Source organism: Felis catus, chromosome F2, assembly GCF_018350175.1.
Source record: "Felis catus isolate Fca126 chromosome F2, F.catus_Fca126_mat1.0, whole genome shotgun sequence".
NCBI classification, from domain to species: Eukaryota; Metazoa; Chordata; class Mammalia; order Carnivora; family Felidae; genus Felis; species Felis catus.
The window spans coordinates 52,482,712-52,504,310 of record NC_058385.1 but is presented as its reverse complement, the minus strand read 5'-3'; the positions used below and the strand labels follow the sequence as shown (position 1 = coordinate 52,504,310).

Here is a 21,599-nt window from a genome sequence, read left to right as displayed (position 1 = left end):
CAGAACTTTTCCTACTAAAATATCTAATGTCATAAGATGCATTTAAGCTAAGTACAATTTTTGACAAACACATTTTCTTAAATAATTCACCAACCTGTCCTCTTCTTGTTCCAAACAGGCAATAGTGGTGTTTTAGGCAAATAATCATTTCAAACTGAATTGTATCCATTTTGTAAGTCTTCTGGGTAAGATACTTTTTTTTGTCTTACCTTTGTCTGCAGACATTTGGTCACATTTATTCTTAGAAACATTACCCACTAAAAAAATATTGCCCTCAATGTTATCATAGCGTCAAAACTTAGCTGATTGCTTCATGGTTTTGGCAATTCACAGTTATTGCTGGACTTAAAAAGTTTACATTGATAATGGCATGGAAACAAGGCTTTGCATTCTTTTGGGAAGGATAGTCAGGGGCTGTGACTGTCAGACATTCACCATTCATATTTCTGTTCAGAAGTGATTAAACCATCGCCACATACATTGAGCACACACAAGGGAAACATATTATGTGATCAAGAATTTAATTTGCAACAGTGCACTAAAAAAGAAAGAGAGTAAAAAAAGAAAATAGTATTTAGCCTCCACCCTCCACCATGGGCTGGTTTTCTTACTGTCTAAATCAGCTTGGAGCATACTTCTGCTATACCAAGGTACGATTAATAAATTTATCCATTCACTTAAAAATAGTTATACAGCAACTGTTATGTTTCTTACTCCCTTCTGGGTATAAGAATATTCCTCTCATCCATTTCTATTTAACAAATATTTTTTGAGTTCTTGTTATGTAGCAGATGGGGTTTGGACCACTGGATAGAGAGAAAAGATGTAATTCAGTCCTTAGCGTCAAGGAAACTAGAATTTGGTGGGGAGAGAGACAGATAAACACACAATGACATTTCATAAACGTTTGGTAGAGGTGAGGCCAACATGCCAGGACACTAGTGAAATATACAAGAGAAACATTAAAATCATGACAGAGACATGATGAGGGCAGAATACAGCATCTACAGTCTTAAGGATGTTGTTGAGTACTTACTATGATTCAGGCATTGCTTAAACTCTTAAGTGTATTAACTTAGTCCCCACAATAACAGTATGAGGTAACTACTATGGTTCATCCCATACCTAAATGCGTAGCCTAAATCTCAGAATCAAAGCCAGGAAGACAGTGAAATGTGGAGTTAGAGAGGTAAACTGAAGGAGATCAAGGAAGCTGCATTTTTTTTTCTCTGAAAGCAAAAGGGGGTCATGCTAATATATGAGGACAATATTGACATTTGCATTTTAGAAAAATTACCCAAGTCACATTGTAGGAAGAATGTATTGGAGAGTTGGTAAGCTTGGAAGTAGAAGGACCAGATAGGTGTGTTTGCCATTTTTTAAATATTAGCAAATAATTTGGAGAGTAAATACAACCTTCTGAGCCCTTTGCATATATTAACTCATTCAGTTCTGATAACAGCTCTTTAAGCATGTGTCCTTATTAGCTTTATTTGACAGATAAGGAGACTAAGCATAGAGAGGTAAATAATTTCTAATTATCACACTGCTAGCAAACGAGCAAGCTGAAATTTGAACCCAGAGTCTGATTCTCGAGCCTGCATGTTGTCTAATATACTATGATGGGGAGGGAAGAGAAAGAGTTGATAGTGGTTTTCATCCGATTCTCAAAAGGATCCCCTAGGAGAGAAATAATGAAGTCAGATTCAAAGGGGGGAAATGGAAAGACAGATGGAGGGGAAATTTGTGAACAAAAAGAATCAGAATCAACAAGAAATAAAGACCTATTAGAAATAGAGTCAAATATAACTTTTAATTTTCTACTTTGAGTAACTGATGGGATGTTGATGACATTCCTTAAAATCAGCAACATGTAAAGAGAAACAGGTATAAGGGGGAAACATAATGAGTTTAGTTTGGGGCATATTGACTGAGGTGACTATGGGAAAATTAGAATCTGGAAGTCAGAGAAATAGGAATATGGAATTCAAGAGTGAAATCTGGATGACTGCATAGACTGCTGTGTCCTCACAACGTGGTAAGTCCGTGCAGCAAATGAAATCATTAAAAGTGCATATAAAGCAATGACTCAACCATTTGGGGGGTTGTAGATCCACTAGAGAATCTGATAAAAACTAGCCTACCATTCCTTCTGGCTTAGTGCAAACACTCAGGCACAAGCTTGTGTGTAATTTCAGAGAATTTACATAGTAAGATTATGAACCCAGTTTAAAATCATAAGAATGTAAAATCAAAGAGAGAAAATTGAGATTTCTGTAAGGGATGGCCAAAAAGAGACCAAAAGGAAAACAGGATTAGGGAGGAAAAAAACAGTAGTGAACAGTGTTATGGCAGAGAGACAAGACTGCTATGAAATGTCTTGTCTTAATGGCAAATAAGCAGAAAGGCCAAAAAAAGAAAAAAAAAAAAAAAGGCGGACTGAGACGTGAACTTAAACTGAGATGTGGAATGTGGCTTCCTATAGGGAGAGTTTGGTTGCATGTATGGCTCAATTGCATGGGCAAGAGCCTGGGATGCTTGGGTGTCTGAGTCTTGACCTGGGCTAAGGTCATGATTTCATGGTTTTTTGAGTTCAAGCCCCACATTGGGTTCTGCACTGTGCTTAGCATTCTCTCTCTCCTCACCTTCCTCTCTCTCTCCCTTTTCCTCCCCCTCTCTCTCTTTCTCTCTCTCAAAATAAATAAATACACTTTAAAAAATAAATTAACATGAGCAAGAAGAAGTGAAAGCAAAAAAATATTATCTGCCCACACCCAGCAGACTGGCCCATGAAAGGACAGGGAGCAGTGTGTGTTGGGATGTACACAGGACAGAGAGGAGTAAAAGAAACTTAAATACCGAGAGATGTGTGCATGTTTGTTTAGGTCCCTAATATGAAGCGCAAATTTCAAATTATAAGGAGCTTCTCATGCAGCTCATTAAAATAAAAAATAAAAATATATAAAAAAACTTCTTTCACATCATGTGAAAGACATAATGATGGATACTATAAATTTTTAAGTGATCTAAATTATTTTGTTTAAAATATCTTTCCCAGAGGCTGATTGCCGTGGTATGGAACTTCTGATCATTATTTTCAGTCCTCTGGCCTTCTGAAAAGGGGAAATGAGGCATTTATTTCTTTCCCAGTGCTGAGGAGACATTTGGTTCTGTTCTCAGAACAGAATAATTCTACCATCTGAAAGGAATTTACCTCCCGTGTAGTGTCTATTGAGTTTGTGAAGTAAATCATTCAGTCAAGGGATGAGATAGTTTGAACTCCTGCAAGTCCCTTGAGTTAAGAATGATTCTAAAAACATCACAAGCAATGGGAGGAAATTAAAACTTTTTGAATGTCACTTATATAAACATTGATAAAAATAGAATATATCATTTTCATTGACTGAGTAAAATATTTGGGTTTTCGTTGACTACTTGTAATGCATAATTTAACATTAGGTAGAAAGAGAAAGAAAAATACAGGAAGTCATCTGCTGAACACCACAGTGAGCACTTGTTCCCATTTAATGAGGGAAATGCTTTATCTTGACAGAAAATTATATGTCAAACATTTACAATTTCCTTAAAATGAACCACACTTTCTAGCACTTCCTTTCATAAAACCCAATGGCTTTAAGGGGAAAGTGACTGTTTATTTTTGGAAATGGTATATTTCTCCTTTTTGATGGAGCATGTTATCTGCCTTTTGAAAAGTTGTAATTTCTGTGGAAAAAAATTGCGTGAATAGCAGATAGTGAAACTCATGATAGCAAAATAAAAAATAGTACAGCCTTTGACCTCTCCCATGAATCATTTCAAAACCACATCTTTTGGGGGAGACTTGAAATTTTGTGGTTAATTCTCTTTTGGAATTAGAGTTTCAGCTTCAGAAACTGAACTATCACACACACACACACACACACACACACACACGCACAAAAGTGTTGCCTTGATGTTCCAACATTTCGACTTGAGTAAACTCCATTTCTTCTTCTCTTCTGCTTTCATGATCTGATTGATTAAAACAAAGAAGCAGAAAATATTTTTTTAAGTTTATTTATTTTGAGAGAGAGAGAGAGAGAGAGAGAGCACACATGCACATGATCAGGAGAGGGTCAGAGAGAGAGAATCCCAAGCAGGCTCTGCACTGTCAGTGCAGAGCCCGATGTGGGGTTCAAATTCACGACTGGGAGATCATGACCTGAGCTGAAATCAAAAGTCAGATGCTTAACTGTCTGAGCAACCCAGATGCCTCGAAGCACAAAATATTTTTAATAGAATTCTAACTAAGTCATTTCCTGGACTCATCCACACTCAAGTTGAACTGGACAAGTATTTCCTGAGTCTAGGGATGTAATAGAGCAGTGGTTACTTACAGATAAGCTATGGTACTTAACGCTGAGTTCAAGTGATACCTATAATTACCTGGAGAGAGAGAGAAAAATTTTATTAACATAATTTAGTACGTATGCATCACATCAACCATACAGTGAAACCCTCATGAAATGTCTTCAGCTTTAAGAAGGGAGAAAGATGAAATAAAACCTGAGAAATACAACAACTATACAGTTAAGCTTAAAAACATGTAAACAAAATAATATTGATTTTTAGCATTTAAAGAACCTTTAAAACTATTGATAAAAAACATTTTTAGTTTCCTATTGGAGCTTGTCATTTATTTTCAACTAAAGAATATCAACATCATAATTAAATACACTGGAATCTCATCTTACTACTGGCTTGGATGTTCACATTCTGAGTGGGACCATCTCCTATGAGGAATCACATTAATATGTGACCTACTAAGAGCCATGTATCTTTTTAATGAATTTATGATAAAGTTAAATAATTAAATTAAATACCAATTAAGCCAAACCTCTTTTTCTTTTTATTTATTTATTTATTTAGAGAGACCGAAAGAGAGAGAGAAAGAAAAAAAAATATGAGTGGGGGAGGGGCAAAGAGTGGGGGAGAGAGAGAATCCCAAGCAGGATCCTCGCTATCAGTGCAGATCTCGACACGGGGCTTGATCTCATGACCCTGATATCATGACCTGAGCCAAAATCAAGAGTTGGATGCTTAACCAACTGAGCCACCCAGGTGCCCCAAGCCAAACCTCTTTTAATATGTGTGTTTTTTGTGTCTCTGCATATACTCATAGTTATTTTAAGTTGTGAACATTCTGTTTTCATAGCAAGCATGAGTTCCTTTAGAGTAGTGAATTTGAACTTTGGGTTTAATTTTAAGTGGAGATTTGGTTCTAAAGGAAGTTTGTCCCGTTGTTGTGGCCTCATATACACACTTACAAATGCACAAGTAAACTGAATCCCAACCATAATTAATCCTCCAGCTCATCTCCCTAGAGTTAGGTTACCTTACACTGAGATGGTTACCTAACCAGTGTCTTGGATCCGCTGTGACATATGACATTTAGAGGGCAAGGCATGGTGGTCTAGAAGGAATAGGAATCAGGGCATCTGAGTTCTGGCCCCAGCTCTGCTGCCAGGTTGCTTCATATAAAAGTACCACACACCTTAGTGTTTGATGGCCTAGACAAATCCACACATTTTATGACTCATATCAATCATTCCGTTTCTTCTCTTGGTTTTGTATCACATCTGATGACTAGGGAAACCCCAACTTCAGAATACAACCTTAGCATGGCAATCAAGTATTATTTTTCAAGTATATTTTACCATAAGAGTAAGAATCGAAGTGACATACCTCTGGTGACAGTCAGTCTTTATTTAAAACTTGAAGTGTTTTGGTGTTGTGTCATGGGGTTTTTTTGTGTGTCAGTTTTCAAAAGCATCTGGCAACTGCTTTCCATTTTACAGCATTGCCCAAGGACTTTCAGTCCATTTTAATGACTTTTGCTGAAATTACTTATTTGTCTACATAAAACAAAACACAAAAGATGCCCTTTAAGCTTTCCCACATGCATGAGAAATCTTTTGTTCAAAACCACTATATTCCAGTCAGGCCAAAAACATTACATGGGAAATTAACACACATGAAACACCTGACATATTTTTGTTAACGGAATGACCTTCTGAACAAATGGCAAGGGTCATGTAGCACTTATAACTGCCCATCAGGGTGCCCAAAAGGGTAACACAGAAATAATTTTTGTGAAAAATGAGTATTGCTTGTTTAAACAAAGGTTGTGTGTAAATCCCTTTTCAATTTTCTATTCTTTTTTTCCCCATTCTTTGCTATGTTAAGGGTAATATGCATTAAATATACACTCATGTATATATATATATATATATATATATATATATATATACACACACACACACACATACACGTGTATGTATGTGTATATATATATATACATATGTATATGCATTAAATATACATTCATATATATATGTATATATATATGAGTCATTTCACATTAGAAGAGCATTGGAAATTTTTAAATACACTAATCAAACTAGAGTACAAATATGTAGAATTAGCTTGATGCTTCATTATTCTACACTAAAAAAATACCATAAAATTAGCAATCTACCTATGGCATAAGGTGGTTTGCATGTCCACGTAGATTTAACAGTTTATGCACTTTATGCATACACCTCAATATTATTAAAAATGTACATGCCTATAATTATACGTATGGGTAATATATTCTCCAGATAATTAAAATGTACCTCATTAAGTAGTAAAATGTTAAGAAAATTAAAAAATATTGTGATAGTAAATTTTCTGCATTGTTTTCATCTTCTCCTTTTTCATAAAAATTTGAATAAAACCAAAGCTTTTAATAATTTAATTCATTATATCCAGCATGACTTAATTTGCATCATAATACAATGCCATTGAAAAAGTATATAATTTGTCCCTCATACACTGCCCAAACTCTTCTCATTTCTTATTTTTGCCCACTTTTAAGATTACTGTCTCTTCCTCCTACACACAAAAACCCTTTTGATTATCATTTTTGTTGTTGTTGTCTTCATGCCTTATTCTAGAAGATGAACACAAACACACTCCCACACAAATACCCACACATATGCTTGCTCTCCCTTTCCCCACTAGCGCGTCCTTTATACTTGTCATTTCAGCAAATAGTTCAGAGGCTAGAAGATCAAGTAACTAGGCTTGTGAGAATAGTGTCTAAGACTAATGGAGGTAGACTTTGGTCAGCACAATTTTTAGGATATAGATATTATAAAAACCAATGTAACTGCTCAGGCAACTCTTATTTCCTAATCCTCTGTTAGCTTCTGAATTTGTGGGCCACCAGTGCTCCGCATTTCTGCTGAGAATTCCCATCTCACAGATAATTCTGCTATCTGTTCCTTTCTTCTCTTCTCAACAGTTTTTCTTCTTTCTTGTCTTTTCTGCCCCCTGTCACTCTTCCAGTACTTCTTGCTTCCATGAGAAGAGTCTGTAGCCATCCAGAATTAAGGCCTGTCCTGATTTACCCAAGACCCTGGATATGACCTTGTCAGCTGAGATAGGTATTGCTGGGGACTCTGTGACAGATGAGTCACTGGAGTCCTATTTGAGTTTGACTTCACTCCAGGGGCCAGTAAGAAGTAGTTAAGATTCTTAGCTTTATAGTTAAAGAATCTCACTACTTAGAAGTTTTGGTGAAGTTAGAAAGCATCTCTGAGCCTCAGTTTCCTCATATATACAACAACATATTGATAAATATACCGCATGAGGGGGGCGCCTGGGTGGCTCAGTCGGTTAAGCATCCGACTTCGGCTCAGGTCACGATCTCGCGGTCCGTGAGTTCGAGCCCCGTGTCAGGCTCTGGGCTGATGGCTCAGAGCCTGGAGCCTGCTTCTGATTCTGTGTCTCCCTCTCTCTCTGTGCCTTCCCTGTTCATGCTCTGTCTCTCTCTGTCTCAAAAATAAATAAAACGTTAAAAAAAAAAGGAGGTAAACTTAGCTTTCCTCCTTTCAAAAAAAAAATATACCGCATGAGGTATTTATGAGGACTAATGAAACAAAGCATATAAAACATACTTGGCTCACAAAATTCAGAGTTGAACACATAGTAAGTGGGCTAGTTACTAATACTAGTATGCCAATTGATTTTATTATGATCATGATTATTATAGTTCCACCAAGAAGATGATGGCTAGTTATCTACAAAATATACACATACACAGAATAGGGTTTTTTTTTTAGAAAAAAACTTTTAACAAAAACTTTAGTTAAAATTATAATGTAGCAAGTGAATGATGTTCAAGTGTTCTCTTATACCAGGATTAGAGGGACTGTGGGGAAAAGAATAGTAGATTTTTTTAAAAAGAAGCTTTTAGCTACTTACCCAAAGACTTCAGGTGTACTCTATATAGTACATATATACACATAAATACATATAATATAAATATGCTACATTAAACTGTATGTAATTGCCATTTTTGTAGGTTAAACCAATCATGCTGAGATGTCAACCCCCAGATATTTAGGTTCATATGCATATCTTTTATATAAAATAAAGTGCCAACTTGGAAATTTTCAGTTCAGAAGCCTCAAGCTTTTATGTATTTAAGTAGCTATACACATGTGATATGTATTTATAGAGTCACTGGTAAGTTTTGCTCACCTTCATACCCACCCACACAATATTGAAATGTTGAGTATTGCCTGTAAACCTTTTAATTTTCCACACCCTAGAAATGTAAGGTATTATCTTCTCCTATTTCTAAAAGTCCTTTCAAATAAGTTAGGAATCTAGAGAGCGTCTTCAAATGGCTTTTCCATGAGATTCCCACACACCTGGCTGAAAAGAATAGAATCTAATCAATCAGTTGTTTGCTTGTTTGCATCTTATCAGATATGGTGATTTACTTATCCACATGCTCAGTTAACTTCAGTAACCTGTCACATTGAAAATGTATGGATTTAGGATCAGTTCCTGTACTGTGCTCTCTGTAGTGATGATGGTCTAATAAGTAACATAAGGATTATCCTTAAACCAATAACTTGATCCACATATATTCTGATGTTTGCTAAATACTAGAGGTAGGAATCATTAGCCACATCTAAGATTTTAAAGGAATAAAGAATTTATCCCTTTAAAGCAACTTATTAGGAAATTAGTAGAATCAAGGCCTTCAGCTTTTTACATTGTTTTTGGTAGCAAAGGCTAATTGCCTTCTGTGTTCTGTACCTTCTGTGTGTAGGTTTCCTGTGACTCAGAATTACCAATTCCACATTCCAGGAAGTTTTTTCTTGAGGGTTCATCTGAATTGAAGTGACCCTCCTCCTAAGCTTTATGGTTCTTCCCTCCAGTCAGCCCAATGGCAGACATGCCATCTGGATTGAAATTCACTGGGCAAATAAAAGGCAGAGCCAGATAAAGTCAACAGTTGCTACAATCAGGGTCTCAGGTGTCTTATTGACTGAATGTTGGCTGGTGAAAGACATACATGCACCTGCTTGTGTTCCTATTCTTTCCCTTTAGATCATGGAGATTAGCCTATAGAGATAAGGCTAAATGAAAAGAATGAATAATGATTCTTTCCTGAGACTTTCTAGATTTATTTGCTGATATTGGTGTGCATAAAGTCTTTGAATTGCCATACCAGGCTTTTAAAATTAAGTTCAGATAAATGTTTTACATGTTTTATTCACTCAACTGTTATCTCTTCTGGACAGCCTTTCCCAAGTTTACAGATAGAATATGTTCTCCCTAAATATTCCCAATGAATTTGACACATATATCCAAAATAAATATTGTGCATTATCTCTCCTTGGTGCTGTAGTTAAGCTGCTAACGTTATAGCTCTAGAAGCTGTTGCTAGTCATCTTGTGACCAGGTAGAGAGTCATCAACTGAGTCAAAAAGAAAAAAAAAAGGCACGAAACTAGTTCCTGTTCACATTCTTTGAAACCTGGTTATGCTTTACCTAAAACTCGGTTCTAGATTGTTCATGATTGAATAAATTAACTTTTTGCTTAATGTAGCTTGAATTGAGTTCTCCTCTACATGGAAAGTACTAATCATGGATACAGCTATCATGAGTTTTCATGGAAGACCTACTAATGAAAGACCTACTATGTATAGTAGGTCTTGTAGGTCTTTCTCCCATCACACTGTGATTACGTTAAGAGAAGATTGTGGTTTTCTTATGTTTGTGTCTTTACTGTCTAGGAAAAGTCATGCACATAGAAGATGTTCAATCAATATTTGTTGAGTAAATTAATATAGCATAGATTAAACTAAGAGGGGACAGGAGGCAAGCTTTTAAATTGAAAAAACAATTAAAAAGCCATAGTCTGTTTTATATTTAGGCTTTCATTATTTTTTAACTGATGGCAGCTGAGGGAGAGTAGTGGGACTAGTAAGGAAAAGAGAGAACACAGAATTTGGAAGGAAATATTAAGCAACATTAAGCAAATGAAAGTTGAGGTAGCAGTAGGAGCTGCCCAATAGACAAATAGAAATATGGATATGGAGGTCAAGAGAGATGCAAACATACAATGTCAAAATGCTTATATCTTAGAAAGCTTTTATGTAGAAGTTTGAAGCCATGACAGATAGCTTGCAAAAAGAGCAAATGTATAAGAAATAGAGATCTGAGAGTAGAATCTTAGTCAATATCTATATGGTAGGTGAAGAGAGGAAGGGAACTCAATGAAGATGAAAGGGAAAGGACAATAAGAGAATAGTAAAGGGACCAAGAGAGATCAACACAAAAGGCAAGGGAAAAGATAGGCAAAGCCGGCTTCTGTAGTGTGGGTGAATAAGGTGGAGGAATTATCAAATGACTTTGGTCTTCTTAGTAAACCATAAAACAAGGTCATATATAAAGAATGAGAGATGATAGAAGTAAGATTTAGCCTTGGAAAAGTGGAAAGGTCTGAAGTACACTTTTCAGGAAGTATAATAGAAAATCTATTAGAAAGGACCAAGGGTTTGACTGAGCAACATGGAGAACATAGCTGCGTTTAGAAAACATGCATTTGGATGTCATTAAATAGCCTCATTTTAGTGTTTGCCATCTGGAAGCAGGGATGAGACAATGAAAAAATGCCCTTCCTTGAGTTGGAATTTATCCATGCAAGGGATTAGTAGAGGAAAGGACAGTGGGTGGAGAGCACCATGAATAACACCTGAACTATTTTTAATGCCTGACTCTGTGATAGAAGTTAGGAAGAAAGGAAAGCAAAGAAGGCTTAGTAAGGGACTGATAGTAATGGTGGGCATCCAGACTCAATTAGTGGAAAGACAGACTCATTAAGAATTAAGGAATGGAAAAGGAAAAGAAAATAGTGTGTGATCAAAGAGGGAACTTTCAGATATAAAGATTAATTTTTTAATTCATGCTTTTAAACCAGTCTGTTATTATAAAAAATTTAAACTACTCTGACAGATAGATTAACACCTCAATAAGGTTTCCAGTTCACTCCCCCTGGCTCTGTCCAGTTGATGCTTGTTATATCCTCCGCCACCATGTTTTCCATATCCATCTCTTGTCACTTACCATGAATTCCTCCAGATATCATCTTCTATTTTTATTTTTATTATTAATTTATTTTTTATTAATTTTATTAATTTTTTGAAACTTAAGATCTCCTATAAAAATGTATCCTTAGTTCTGACACTTGTAATGTTCATTAAATTCATCTTTTTATTGTTTTCCTGTGTTTTAAAATGTTTACTATGTGCCCAGTTTTATAATATGTAGCTGTACATCTCTAGTAATTAACAAAGAAAATAATTAGTCATGCAAATTAAAGTTATGGAATTAAAACTTTTATTAACAATGGGTTATTAAATACATTTCATCTGAAATAATCTTTAAATTTTAACTGTTCAGAGGAAGTTTATATATGCAGCAAGATTAGATTACCTGGGTTTTTTTTTAAGACTTTAACAATAGTATGATGTGATGCAGTCGATGAATAAAATAAACCAGTTAGCCAACTCTGACAAGGAGAGGCCAGTTCAATATAATCCTAATGTAACCAATCAATTGTAACTCCCTAATATTTGGGCAGCTATAATGTTGGATTTGAGGGTGGAAGATCACTACTCCATTGGCTAGACTTGGTGGCCTTTCCCAGCCTGCTAGTGTCCCTTCTATAAGAGAGAATAATAATATAGTGTTGCCATTAATAATATTATTATTATTACTGTAACATTAATAATAACTACCACTTCTTGAGTTCTTAATATAATTCAGTCACTCTGTTCTGAGTAACATAATTCATACACTTGCCTCGGAGACATGTATAACTGCTCCACTTTGTAGTTTATAGAAGGGACCTTTTCCAAACGATAGTATATAGTACAAATGTCAAAGGAGAGCTGTGAACAGAGCTTTTAAACTGATTTTAAATCCTTCAGTACTCTAAACTATGGCCTGGATCGAGCTTTCAAGCATAATATTTACTAATTAATAAGTAATTAAATACAAGAAGTCCAATTTTTCTGGAAAGAATGACTATTTCTTCTGCAAAGAATGTGTTTCTATTTTTCAAAAATGCCAAACCATATTTCAAGAAAATGAAATATCTTCATAAGGTTATGTTGCCATTGCAACAACAAGAACTCCACAGTATAACCATAGTACTGTCTGTACCTTTTATGGTGGAATACTCAAAGCATTTTTCCAGTTATAAGACTTATATTCACGGTTTGGACATCACTTTTATACGATTAGTTTCCAGAAAAATAAAGTAATACTCAATGTTTTTCTTTTTTCTCTGTTATTGAAAACGTGTGTGGGTTTCCCTTTTCCCACACAAGGGCCTCTTCACCCACATCTTCCTGAAATGGAAAAGAAAAGAGGAGTGGGTGACAGAGAAGTGGGAAGGGTGCATATTCTCACTGCATAACTAAATAAGGGAGAGCAGGAAGTGGTCTATTCAGTAAGAGAAGCATTTTCTCCTTAGATAAGTGACTTTCTCCATTTCTTACCCAAAAAAGAAAACTGGGTTTACCGTTGAATTCCTCTTGACCACATCTTCCTGTGTTCATCTTCACAAAGGAGCTTAAATTTTTTTGGCATTTCTTTACATACCCCCCCTTTTTTTGCATCTAATTTGGTTATTTTCAACTTTTTTCAACAGATTAAACATTTAGAATTTAGGAAGGTTTTGTTTAGTAGTCCATTAACTTAAAATAAGCAAGCACAAATGAACTGTGTTGATGTTTTTCAGAATATTACCTTTACATAACCCATCAACACACCCATTACAATTAAAGAGGGCTTTTGAACAAGCATTTATATATTCATTTTAAAATTGCTATTTGCATACATTCTGTGCAGTGCTTCTTCACTGTCATATGAATGTGTAGTCTTCTGATTACTTATTCTGTGTTGATATTGCAGCTGTAATTATTTATGTAAGTAGGCAAAACCATTAGCACAGATATGAGCTATACAGAAAACCGTGACACTATTAAAAGTTATAATTCTGTATTTTTGTAATGGTAGTGTATCTGAGTGGATGTTTTATTTCCTTTAAATATAATTGTTTTTGAAAGTTTGAAGTATTTATACTGAGATAGTCATTCTTTGCACCAATTTAGACTTCCTAATTAATCACCTATAATTACCTATAAATTAGTACATTACCTATAAATTACCTATCAATTAATAACCTCATGCATCTTAAATTTGAATCAAGCTAGTGTTTTAGATTGTTAGAGCATGTAAAATCAATTTTAAAACATTGTTAAATAATATACCTTTGATATTCTCAGTATAAAAGGCCATCTTGACTTTAAGGTCAAGATGATAAGATAATCCTAAAAAAACTTCTTGGAGGGGTTAATGCAACAAATTACTAACATATATATTTATTAGAAAATACTAATTATAAATATTTTATATGTATGCCATGTGTGTCTTTAGCAAAGGACTACTAAATATGAGTCATTTTTGTATTTTTATTTCACTAATGAGAACTTCATAATGGATGAAGTTCAATGAATAAACTTAAGTTCTCAGGAGAGCCTCTCTAATTAAATTTCCTTTTCCATTTGACTTCCACCCTTCACTGAACTCTTCCCCTATATAAGTTCATTTCAAACCTTACTCATTTGTGTTCTTTTATTTGTGTTTTATTGGCCTGATAGCTTAACTTCAGGCATTATATAAAAACCAAAGTTCGGTTCCCTTTTGTTTCTAGGTAAATAAGGTTAGAGGCTCTTTTCTACTTTCTAAATCTAATTATTTAAAAAAATTTTTTTAAATAAAAATTTCTAGGAGCTTATCAGTCTAAAGCCACGGAAAAACAATACTGCCTACTTTAGCATTTTAAACCTCCATACTGTATTTTTATGTTTGAATTTGTGATCTTTATCTCTTCCTCCTCCAAAAATGCTCTAGCATTTTTTAAAAGTTTCCTATGAAATGTAGGTGAGAACATTTTAGAAATTTTGCAAGAAAATTGACATAATTATTGCCAGTTAGAGGTTTTACACCATCACGTCATTTGTCCCTTGAATTGATGTTCTAGAAGTTATAGAGAAAAACAGGATTTAAGGAATTAAGCAAAATATAAAAAAGTGTTCAGTTAGAAATGGCTCTACAGATTTTTCCATTACGTTTGTAATTTTGTGAGTCAGGTCAGATCTATTATTGTCTTTATGATTTATTTATCAGTAAATGCAATATTGACATTTGTTTGGAGGAAATAAAGGCTTGCTTAGTTATAGTTGGAGTCCACTTGGGTACTAATGGTACTGATATTCTTGTTCACATATTGCAATTTTTTTTTTTTTTGCAGTTTTACTAAAGGGAGGAAAAAAAGAGGAAGAGAAACCATTTAGAGACTGTGCAGATGTATATCAAGCTGGTTTTAATAAAAGTGGAATCTACACTATTTATATTAATAATATGCCAGAACCCAAAAAGGTAAAACCAGAAGTGTTTGTTTACGAGATGTAAAGCAGATCCTAGTTGAATTGCTGAATAATCAGATTGATTTGTGGGCTTGTTAAACTGAAAATATATATGCCTGAGCTCTTTTCTCCCAAAGATACTGTTTGCCAGGTCCATAAAAGATGAAAACCCTATTGTACAGACCTCCCCCAACCCCACACCTCCTGTCCCTCTTTCACAAAGTTTTCTATTTATCCTCTGTTCATTTCTGGGATGTCCCATTGCTCATAAATGCTTGCCTTGCATAGATTACATGTTGAAGTAGTATGCACTTCAAGTACATGGAGAAGAGTTAGGAGCAATCTTCAAAGTCCCAAGGACCCAGATGGCACATATCATATACAGTCCAGATACTTGTAGAGGGGGAGCCAGGGTCATATAACTGTTTGCAGAATCATTGCTCCTATTAGGGTGGGAGAAAGGTATTCTATCTTAACTCACAATCTTGATAGGATTTGCTTTTCATGTTTACCTAAAAGAGTAGGTTGGATGATAGGATTCATCAGTATGTTGAATAAGATCCAAAGTAAACTTTGAAGCAAACACTATGTTCCTGCTGTCATATCTCCTTTATATATGCTTTTCCCCTATTTATTCATTAAATCATCCATCCATTAGTTCACTCAATGCATATTCAGTGAGTGTCATTCATCAGTCCCTGCCTAGGGACACAATATAGAACAAACAGATCCGACTGTAGTGGTGAAGACAGACAGTTACACAGATAATTACAACATACTGTGGAGATGTAGGGATTGAGATAGTCTGTTTGAAGCAGAATATATGGAGAGCCTTGAGGAGAGCCTTGAGGAGAGCCATGCTCTTTGACATGTAAAAGCTTTATGTAGCCCAAGGTGCCAAGAGGGACCCAAAGCTCCAGGAAGACCACCTGCCTTTGTAATGTTCCATGCTCAAAAGATGAAACAACTTTCCTCTTCTCTTTGCCCCACCTAAATTACCAGTCCCATGTCCTCATTTCCTGTGGATACTGAGCAAGTGTTCTTAGAAGGCCTTTCCTAATTCCCTCAAGCAGCTTTGAATGACTTTCTCACCAGCAGGGTTCTACAAGGCAAGGACTGTGTCTTTGATTTTCTGGGACCCAGCACAGTGTCTGGCACATAGCAAGTCTTCAGTAAATATGTGTTTGAATGAATGAATAAATGACCTTCTGATGATAATACAAACACTTCCATGTAGTATACAGTAAGTCAGTCTAATTTAGTCTTCTTGATTATTAGTCTCTTTCGATGGGTGAAAGAAATGCATCTTAGAGACCAGTGTGCCAGATGTTACATCATTGTCAAGAGCAGAGTCTGGACTCTCCCAACATCCTGTCTCTCCTCATTTCAGTAAGGATTAGTGGTTTAAGTTAGCTCAGTGTTTTTTGGTTTTTTTTTTTCCATTTCCTCAGAAAAAAATTCTTCTAAAAGAGTCCTTTCATGCTGTTCTATAATGAGGAAGGGTGGGCGGGGGGGGGGGGAGTTCCATACATTGCTACCTGGGCCACCCACCAAAGAAGTTTAGTTTCACCTGTTTTTCATTTGGGGCTTCTGTGCAAAACCTCACTTAAATTAAGTGCTCCATGGATTAAAAGGGGGAAAAAAACTGTGAAGGTACAATGGTGACTCTGGTAGTAAAGAGAAGAGGGTAACTTATTGTAAAGGGAAACATTTTGAATCCTTTGGATCTTATGATAATGAAGCCTTTTTACTATACTTGCTGATATCTTAAAAGAATACTTAAGCGTAAATTCAATTGGTATTGAATTTACACATGTATACACATCCACATACTCACACACCATCCATAGTAGTGTTTAAGTGTATCAGAAACTGTCCTGGGAGAGAGGAGTGGAGCTAACAGAAATACTCTATAATTTACCTACAGTACTCCCCAAGACCTGAAAGAATCCCCAAATTATTGTCAGTTCCACTAAAATAAAATTTGACTATAACAATAAAGTTATCTAAAAATATTAAGTGACCTTCCTTTAGACATCTAATGATTCTATGACATAAATGAATGTAAAAATAAAACAAGTTTTAAGGTTTTTAGATTAACATTCACACTTTCAGAATCCTTTTCACTCTATCACCCAGTACTGTCACATGGCCCTGGGTTTTGGCAGAGAGGACATTACAAATAAAGTTTTGATCATTTCATGTATTTTAATTCATGTATAACTACCACCAGTTTGAGATACAAATGATGCACAGGCTGTTTCAGAATCACTGCTCCTGTTAGGACGGAAGAAAAATATACTATCTTAACTCATAATCTTGAACAAATTTGCTTTTGATATTTACATAAAAGAGTGGGTTGGAGAATTCAGTTCACTAGTTCACTGGCTGACTTCTGTGTTGGTTTCATCAGGATAGCATGATTTCAACCTACACCTCTGCAAAATGGTGGATTTTGCATGTGATGGAGCTTCAGGGTTGTTCCTGAATAAATTACATCTAAAATATTAAATTCACAAGTGCCAAATATCTGCTTAGTCAAGCTTTAAGGTTTGGGCCTAAGAAAAAATAATAGCCTGAGCAGGTTGACAATAATATCAGTATAAACGTATAAGAGGCAAATTTTTATCACTGTGGAGACAGCCCCAGAGGAAGGAAGTTCACATGCTGTCTGGTCAGGACTATCATGAGATTTTAGTTTTATTGGAAATAGCAGAGCATAGTGAGAGAAAGCGATCACTGAACAGAAAGGAGAAAGACTTCGGCTTTCTTCTTGACTTGGGTGTTCCTTCCTTTGTTTTATTCTTTCCCCTTTATGATCACAGGTCCTCTCACAAGTACTAATGCAGTTCTATTATGGAAACTTTAGATTGATAAACCTGTGCTTTTTCATACATAGCAATTTTTAAAAATCTCATTTAGCATGGCATTAGTAAGAAAAATTATTGTATGACTTTTCCCTAGTATAATTTAGAAGCTGGTCAATACAGGAATTCAAATGCATTCACAGTTTGCCAGGTCTATTCTAAGCACTTTAGATGTAAAAACTCATTTGTTGACTCTTTTCGATAACTCTATGGGATAGGTGCTCCCGTTTTCCCTATTTTAGAAAAATAACTTGCCCAAATCACATAGTAAGTATCGAACACAGGCTTTGTAATAAAGGCATCAACTCCAGACAGTATCTCTTGGGGGCGGTGGGGGGGGGGCAGCGGAGGGGAGTACAGCGGAGAGGGAGCTAAGTAAGATAATTGTGTTTGTTTTCTTGGTGACTAAAGTTGCACCATTTATATTTTTTAAATATGAACCTATGTGAGTGACACAGGAGAGGGTTTATTATCGTAAAATTGATTCGTGTTCTGATTTTAAGCCACCCTGCTCCTTTCTACCTTATAATCTCACTTTCTTCTCCTATGTTGATATAAATCATTGGAATTCTCTATAAAAATGCTTGGAAAATGCATCAGATGTTCACTCTTCTGAGTAGATTGTGCTTTGTAGATCTAAAATTCGGTGCTACCTTTGGATATGCTTGGCACAATCTTTGCTTATTGTAATGCTTGCAGAAACTAGCTCTAGCAAGGGTAAGAAACTTAAGTCCAGCCTATAAAAATAAAACAAAAAGTTCATATATGTAAGATATGGGATATGGACCAATCAACAAAATTGAGCTAGTAGGCAGTTGACACAAACTATTACAAAGTGTTCATCTTTTAGGCAGAGTAAGAGTTGCAAGCATACAGAACTGTTTTATAGTTATTTTTCGGACATCACTCCCTTCCAAGAAATAATGTCTGCAAAGATCAGTGTTATCTTTTCAAATGAGATGTAGAAGTCAAAGGCAGTTTCCTAGGACTATTTAATTTTTCAAGCAGATAAAATACAAGGATCAGATCATTCATGTATTTATTTTTTACTTTTGTGTTTCTAATGACTGTGGTTATTTTTCTCTCTGAATTATCTTCAATGCATAGTAGTAGGAAGTGGGATTTTTCCTTTCATTTCATGAGTTTCTAAAACTAAATTCTTTATAGCCAGTTTAGTTTAATCCAAAAAACCAAACCATTAAATCATAACTCTGCTTATTGTAAAATATTAAAAATTTGTTTCTGAATTATAAGTCCCCTAATTCTTGGGAAAGGACCATAGCAAATGTGTTGAGCCTTTTTTTATTTAAGTTTATGGAAAAATAATTAACATCCTCAAGCCTAATCATTCCAACTTGTATGGAGCATAAAACCATAAGAACTATGTGAATCAAATTTCCTTTTTTTGTTTGGGTTTAAATCTCTGTATTATGTTAAAAGGTATTTAATGCTTGAAAGCTTTGACCTTGCCTGGGATAGGAGCCAGTTCAATCTTTTCTTGGATAGAGTTAAGCCCAAGTCATATGATCAATAAATACAACAGGCATTGTAAATGTAGTAGGGCCCTTGTCTCCAGGAAGGACACCACCAGATAGCACAGACCACACAATATTGGCGAATGAACTTTTCAAGTCCTTTCATGTCAAATCTTTTGAAATCAACCACCTATTTTCTTAAACTTCCCTCATCTGTTAAGCATAGGCTTTTTTGTTTTTCTTCTGACTAGAAATAACATGTTTGGTGTTTTTTTTTTGTTTTTTTTTGTTTTTTTTTTTTGGCTATAGTGAATCCAACTTCTTAAATAGATATATAATAAAAAGTAGCATGCTCAAAAATTAGTGGTGTCAATATTATTATATTTATATTAGGTATTATATTACTATATTAATTATAAGTATATAAAATATATAAACTATATTAATATATTATTAAGCTGGTAATCATAAGGACAATTTATTGAACTGCCATGGATTTTGACTTTGTACATTTCATATTATTCTTATTATAAACAAATTATATGCAATGGTAATTATAATAGTAAACTATAGTATAATATGTAAGATTTACAGAAAATATGTGCTGTAATATGTAAGATATTATACAGATTATATAATGCATAATGTAAACACATACTATCTCCTATGTAAAATACATCTATGAGATGAGAGTAATGACAAAGCCTATTATGTGCCAGGCACTATTTGAAAAATTCTACATGCACTGACTCATTTAGTTTTTGCAAAGATCTAAGCGATAGAGAGAAAAGAGTGGAGATTTGAACACAGGCAATTTGGCATCCAGGTCCCAGCCCCTAACCAATATGTGATTCATCTCTATTGTGATCATAGTCCACAAAGGCAACTATTATCATTGCTGTTATTATTAAGTCAGAATAAGAATTGTGGAGCATATGTCCAACCTGTTACCTTCTCTGCACCTCAGCTTCCAACCTGGTAATCTGCCTGAGTAACCTCTCTCTCTCCACGTAGCTCTGACTCTCTCTGGTCTTTATCTAAGAAGTGCTTGTAGAACATCTTAACATTCTCAAGTTACCGAATACATTTGTTTAAAAGGAAATTTCTTTGTCTAAAATTTGTGAATGATTTTAAAACTTTGTCTAGGCTTTTAATGACATAGATAATAGTAATAACAAAACTGTGAAGAATAGTTTTTTCTACTCAACATATATTTACAAATGTAGTTATTCCTTTCCCTGAGTATATAAGTTTGCAAACACAGTTTAGCAAACTTCCAGGCCATCAGTGTCCATTAAAAAATAAAAATCTGGAAAAAATTCTGGCAGGGTAAACCAATTAAGGCAGGGTAAAACTTTAATGAAGAAACAAATGACCCTAGGGGTGCCTGGGTGGCTCAGCCGGTTGAGTGTCCAACTTCGGCTCAGGTCACGATCTCGTGGTTTGTGAGTTCGAGCCCCGCGTCGGGCTCTGTGCTGACAGCTCAGAACCTGGAGCTTGCTTCGGATTGTGTGTCTTCCTCTCTCTCTGCCCCTCTCCCACTCTTTCTCTCTGTCAAAAATAAATAAACATTAAAATTTTTTAAAAAAAGAAACAAATGACACTAGTTTCCTCTAGCGAAATGTTTCCTTGACACTTTCAAATACTCTTTCAAATATCATCAGTAAAATTCCACCTTGGCCACTTGAATCACCACCTATGCCTTCTTTAACCTGTGCCATCTGGATTTTATTATCATTGGAATCCTGTAGTTGTCTCCTCAAGGTCACAAATGACTCCTTCATTTTAAATTTAAGTCTGCATTTTCTTAATCCTTATTTCTCTTGACTTCTCTGGAATATTTGATTAAGTGGATCACTTCCCCAACTTTCACTGCATTCTGTTGATCAGGTTTTCCTATTTTATCTTTCCTTCTTGCATCTTCATTTATTCAACAGATACTCATTTAGTACATGCTATAGGCTAGGCCCTGTTCTAGGCAGTGGAGACAGTGACAAATAAGATGAAGTCCCTGCCTACCTAAAGGTTATTGATGTATTTTACCTCCATCAACCCATTCTTGGATCCTTCTCCTTCCCCACATATACATGTTTTTCCACCTTTTACTTCTTCAAATAATCCATTTCCATGCTCTTAGCCACTGCTTTTAAGCAGATTACTCCCAGTATAATTTTGAATTAGATAGACATGAGGTTCAAATCCTAGATCCAGTACTTCTTATTAATAATAGCCATTAGTAAGTTAGTGAAACACTCTAAGCACTGTTTTTTTTTCATCTGAAAAATAGAGATAATAATCATATCTATGTCATTATTGTGAGATAAGTTAGAAAATACGTAAATAGTGTTTAAATTATCTAGCACTAAACAGCAAGCATGCTATTGTTATTGGTGATTGCTTTCTTATTCCTTTAGTCTCTTATCCATATTCTTATC

The 21,599-nt window shown here is 35.1% G+C and overlaps 1 protein-coding gene across 8 annotated transcripts in view; it reads left to right on the top strand.

Moving 5' to 3' along the window:
- The window catches only part of ANGPT1 (angiopoietin 1), a 244,476-nt gene that overhangs the window by 170,306 nt on the left and 52,571 nt on the right, over nucleotides 1-21,599 (top strand). For all 8 annotated transcript variants that reach the window (XM_045050092.1, XM_045050094.1, XM_045050093.1 and 5 more), the window contains one exon: nucleotides 14,708-14,835. In XM_045050092.1, coding sequence (XP_044906027.1) covers nucleotides 14,708-14,835 — 128 coding nt within the window. The remainder of the gene's footprint in view (nucleotides 1-14,707; nucleotides 14,836-21,599) is intronic.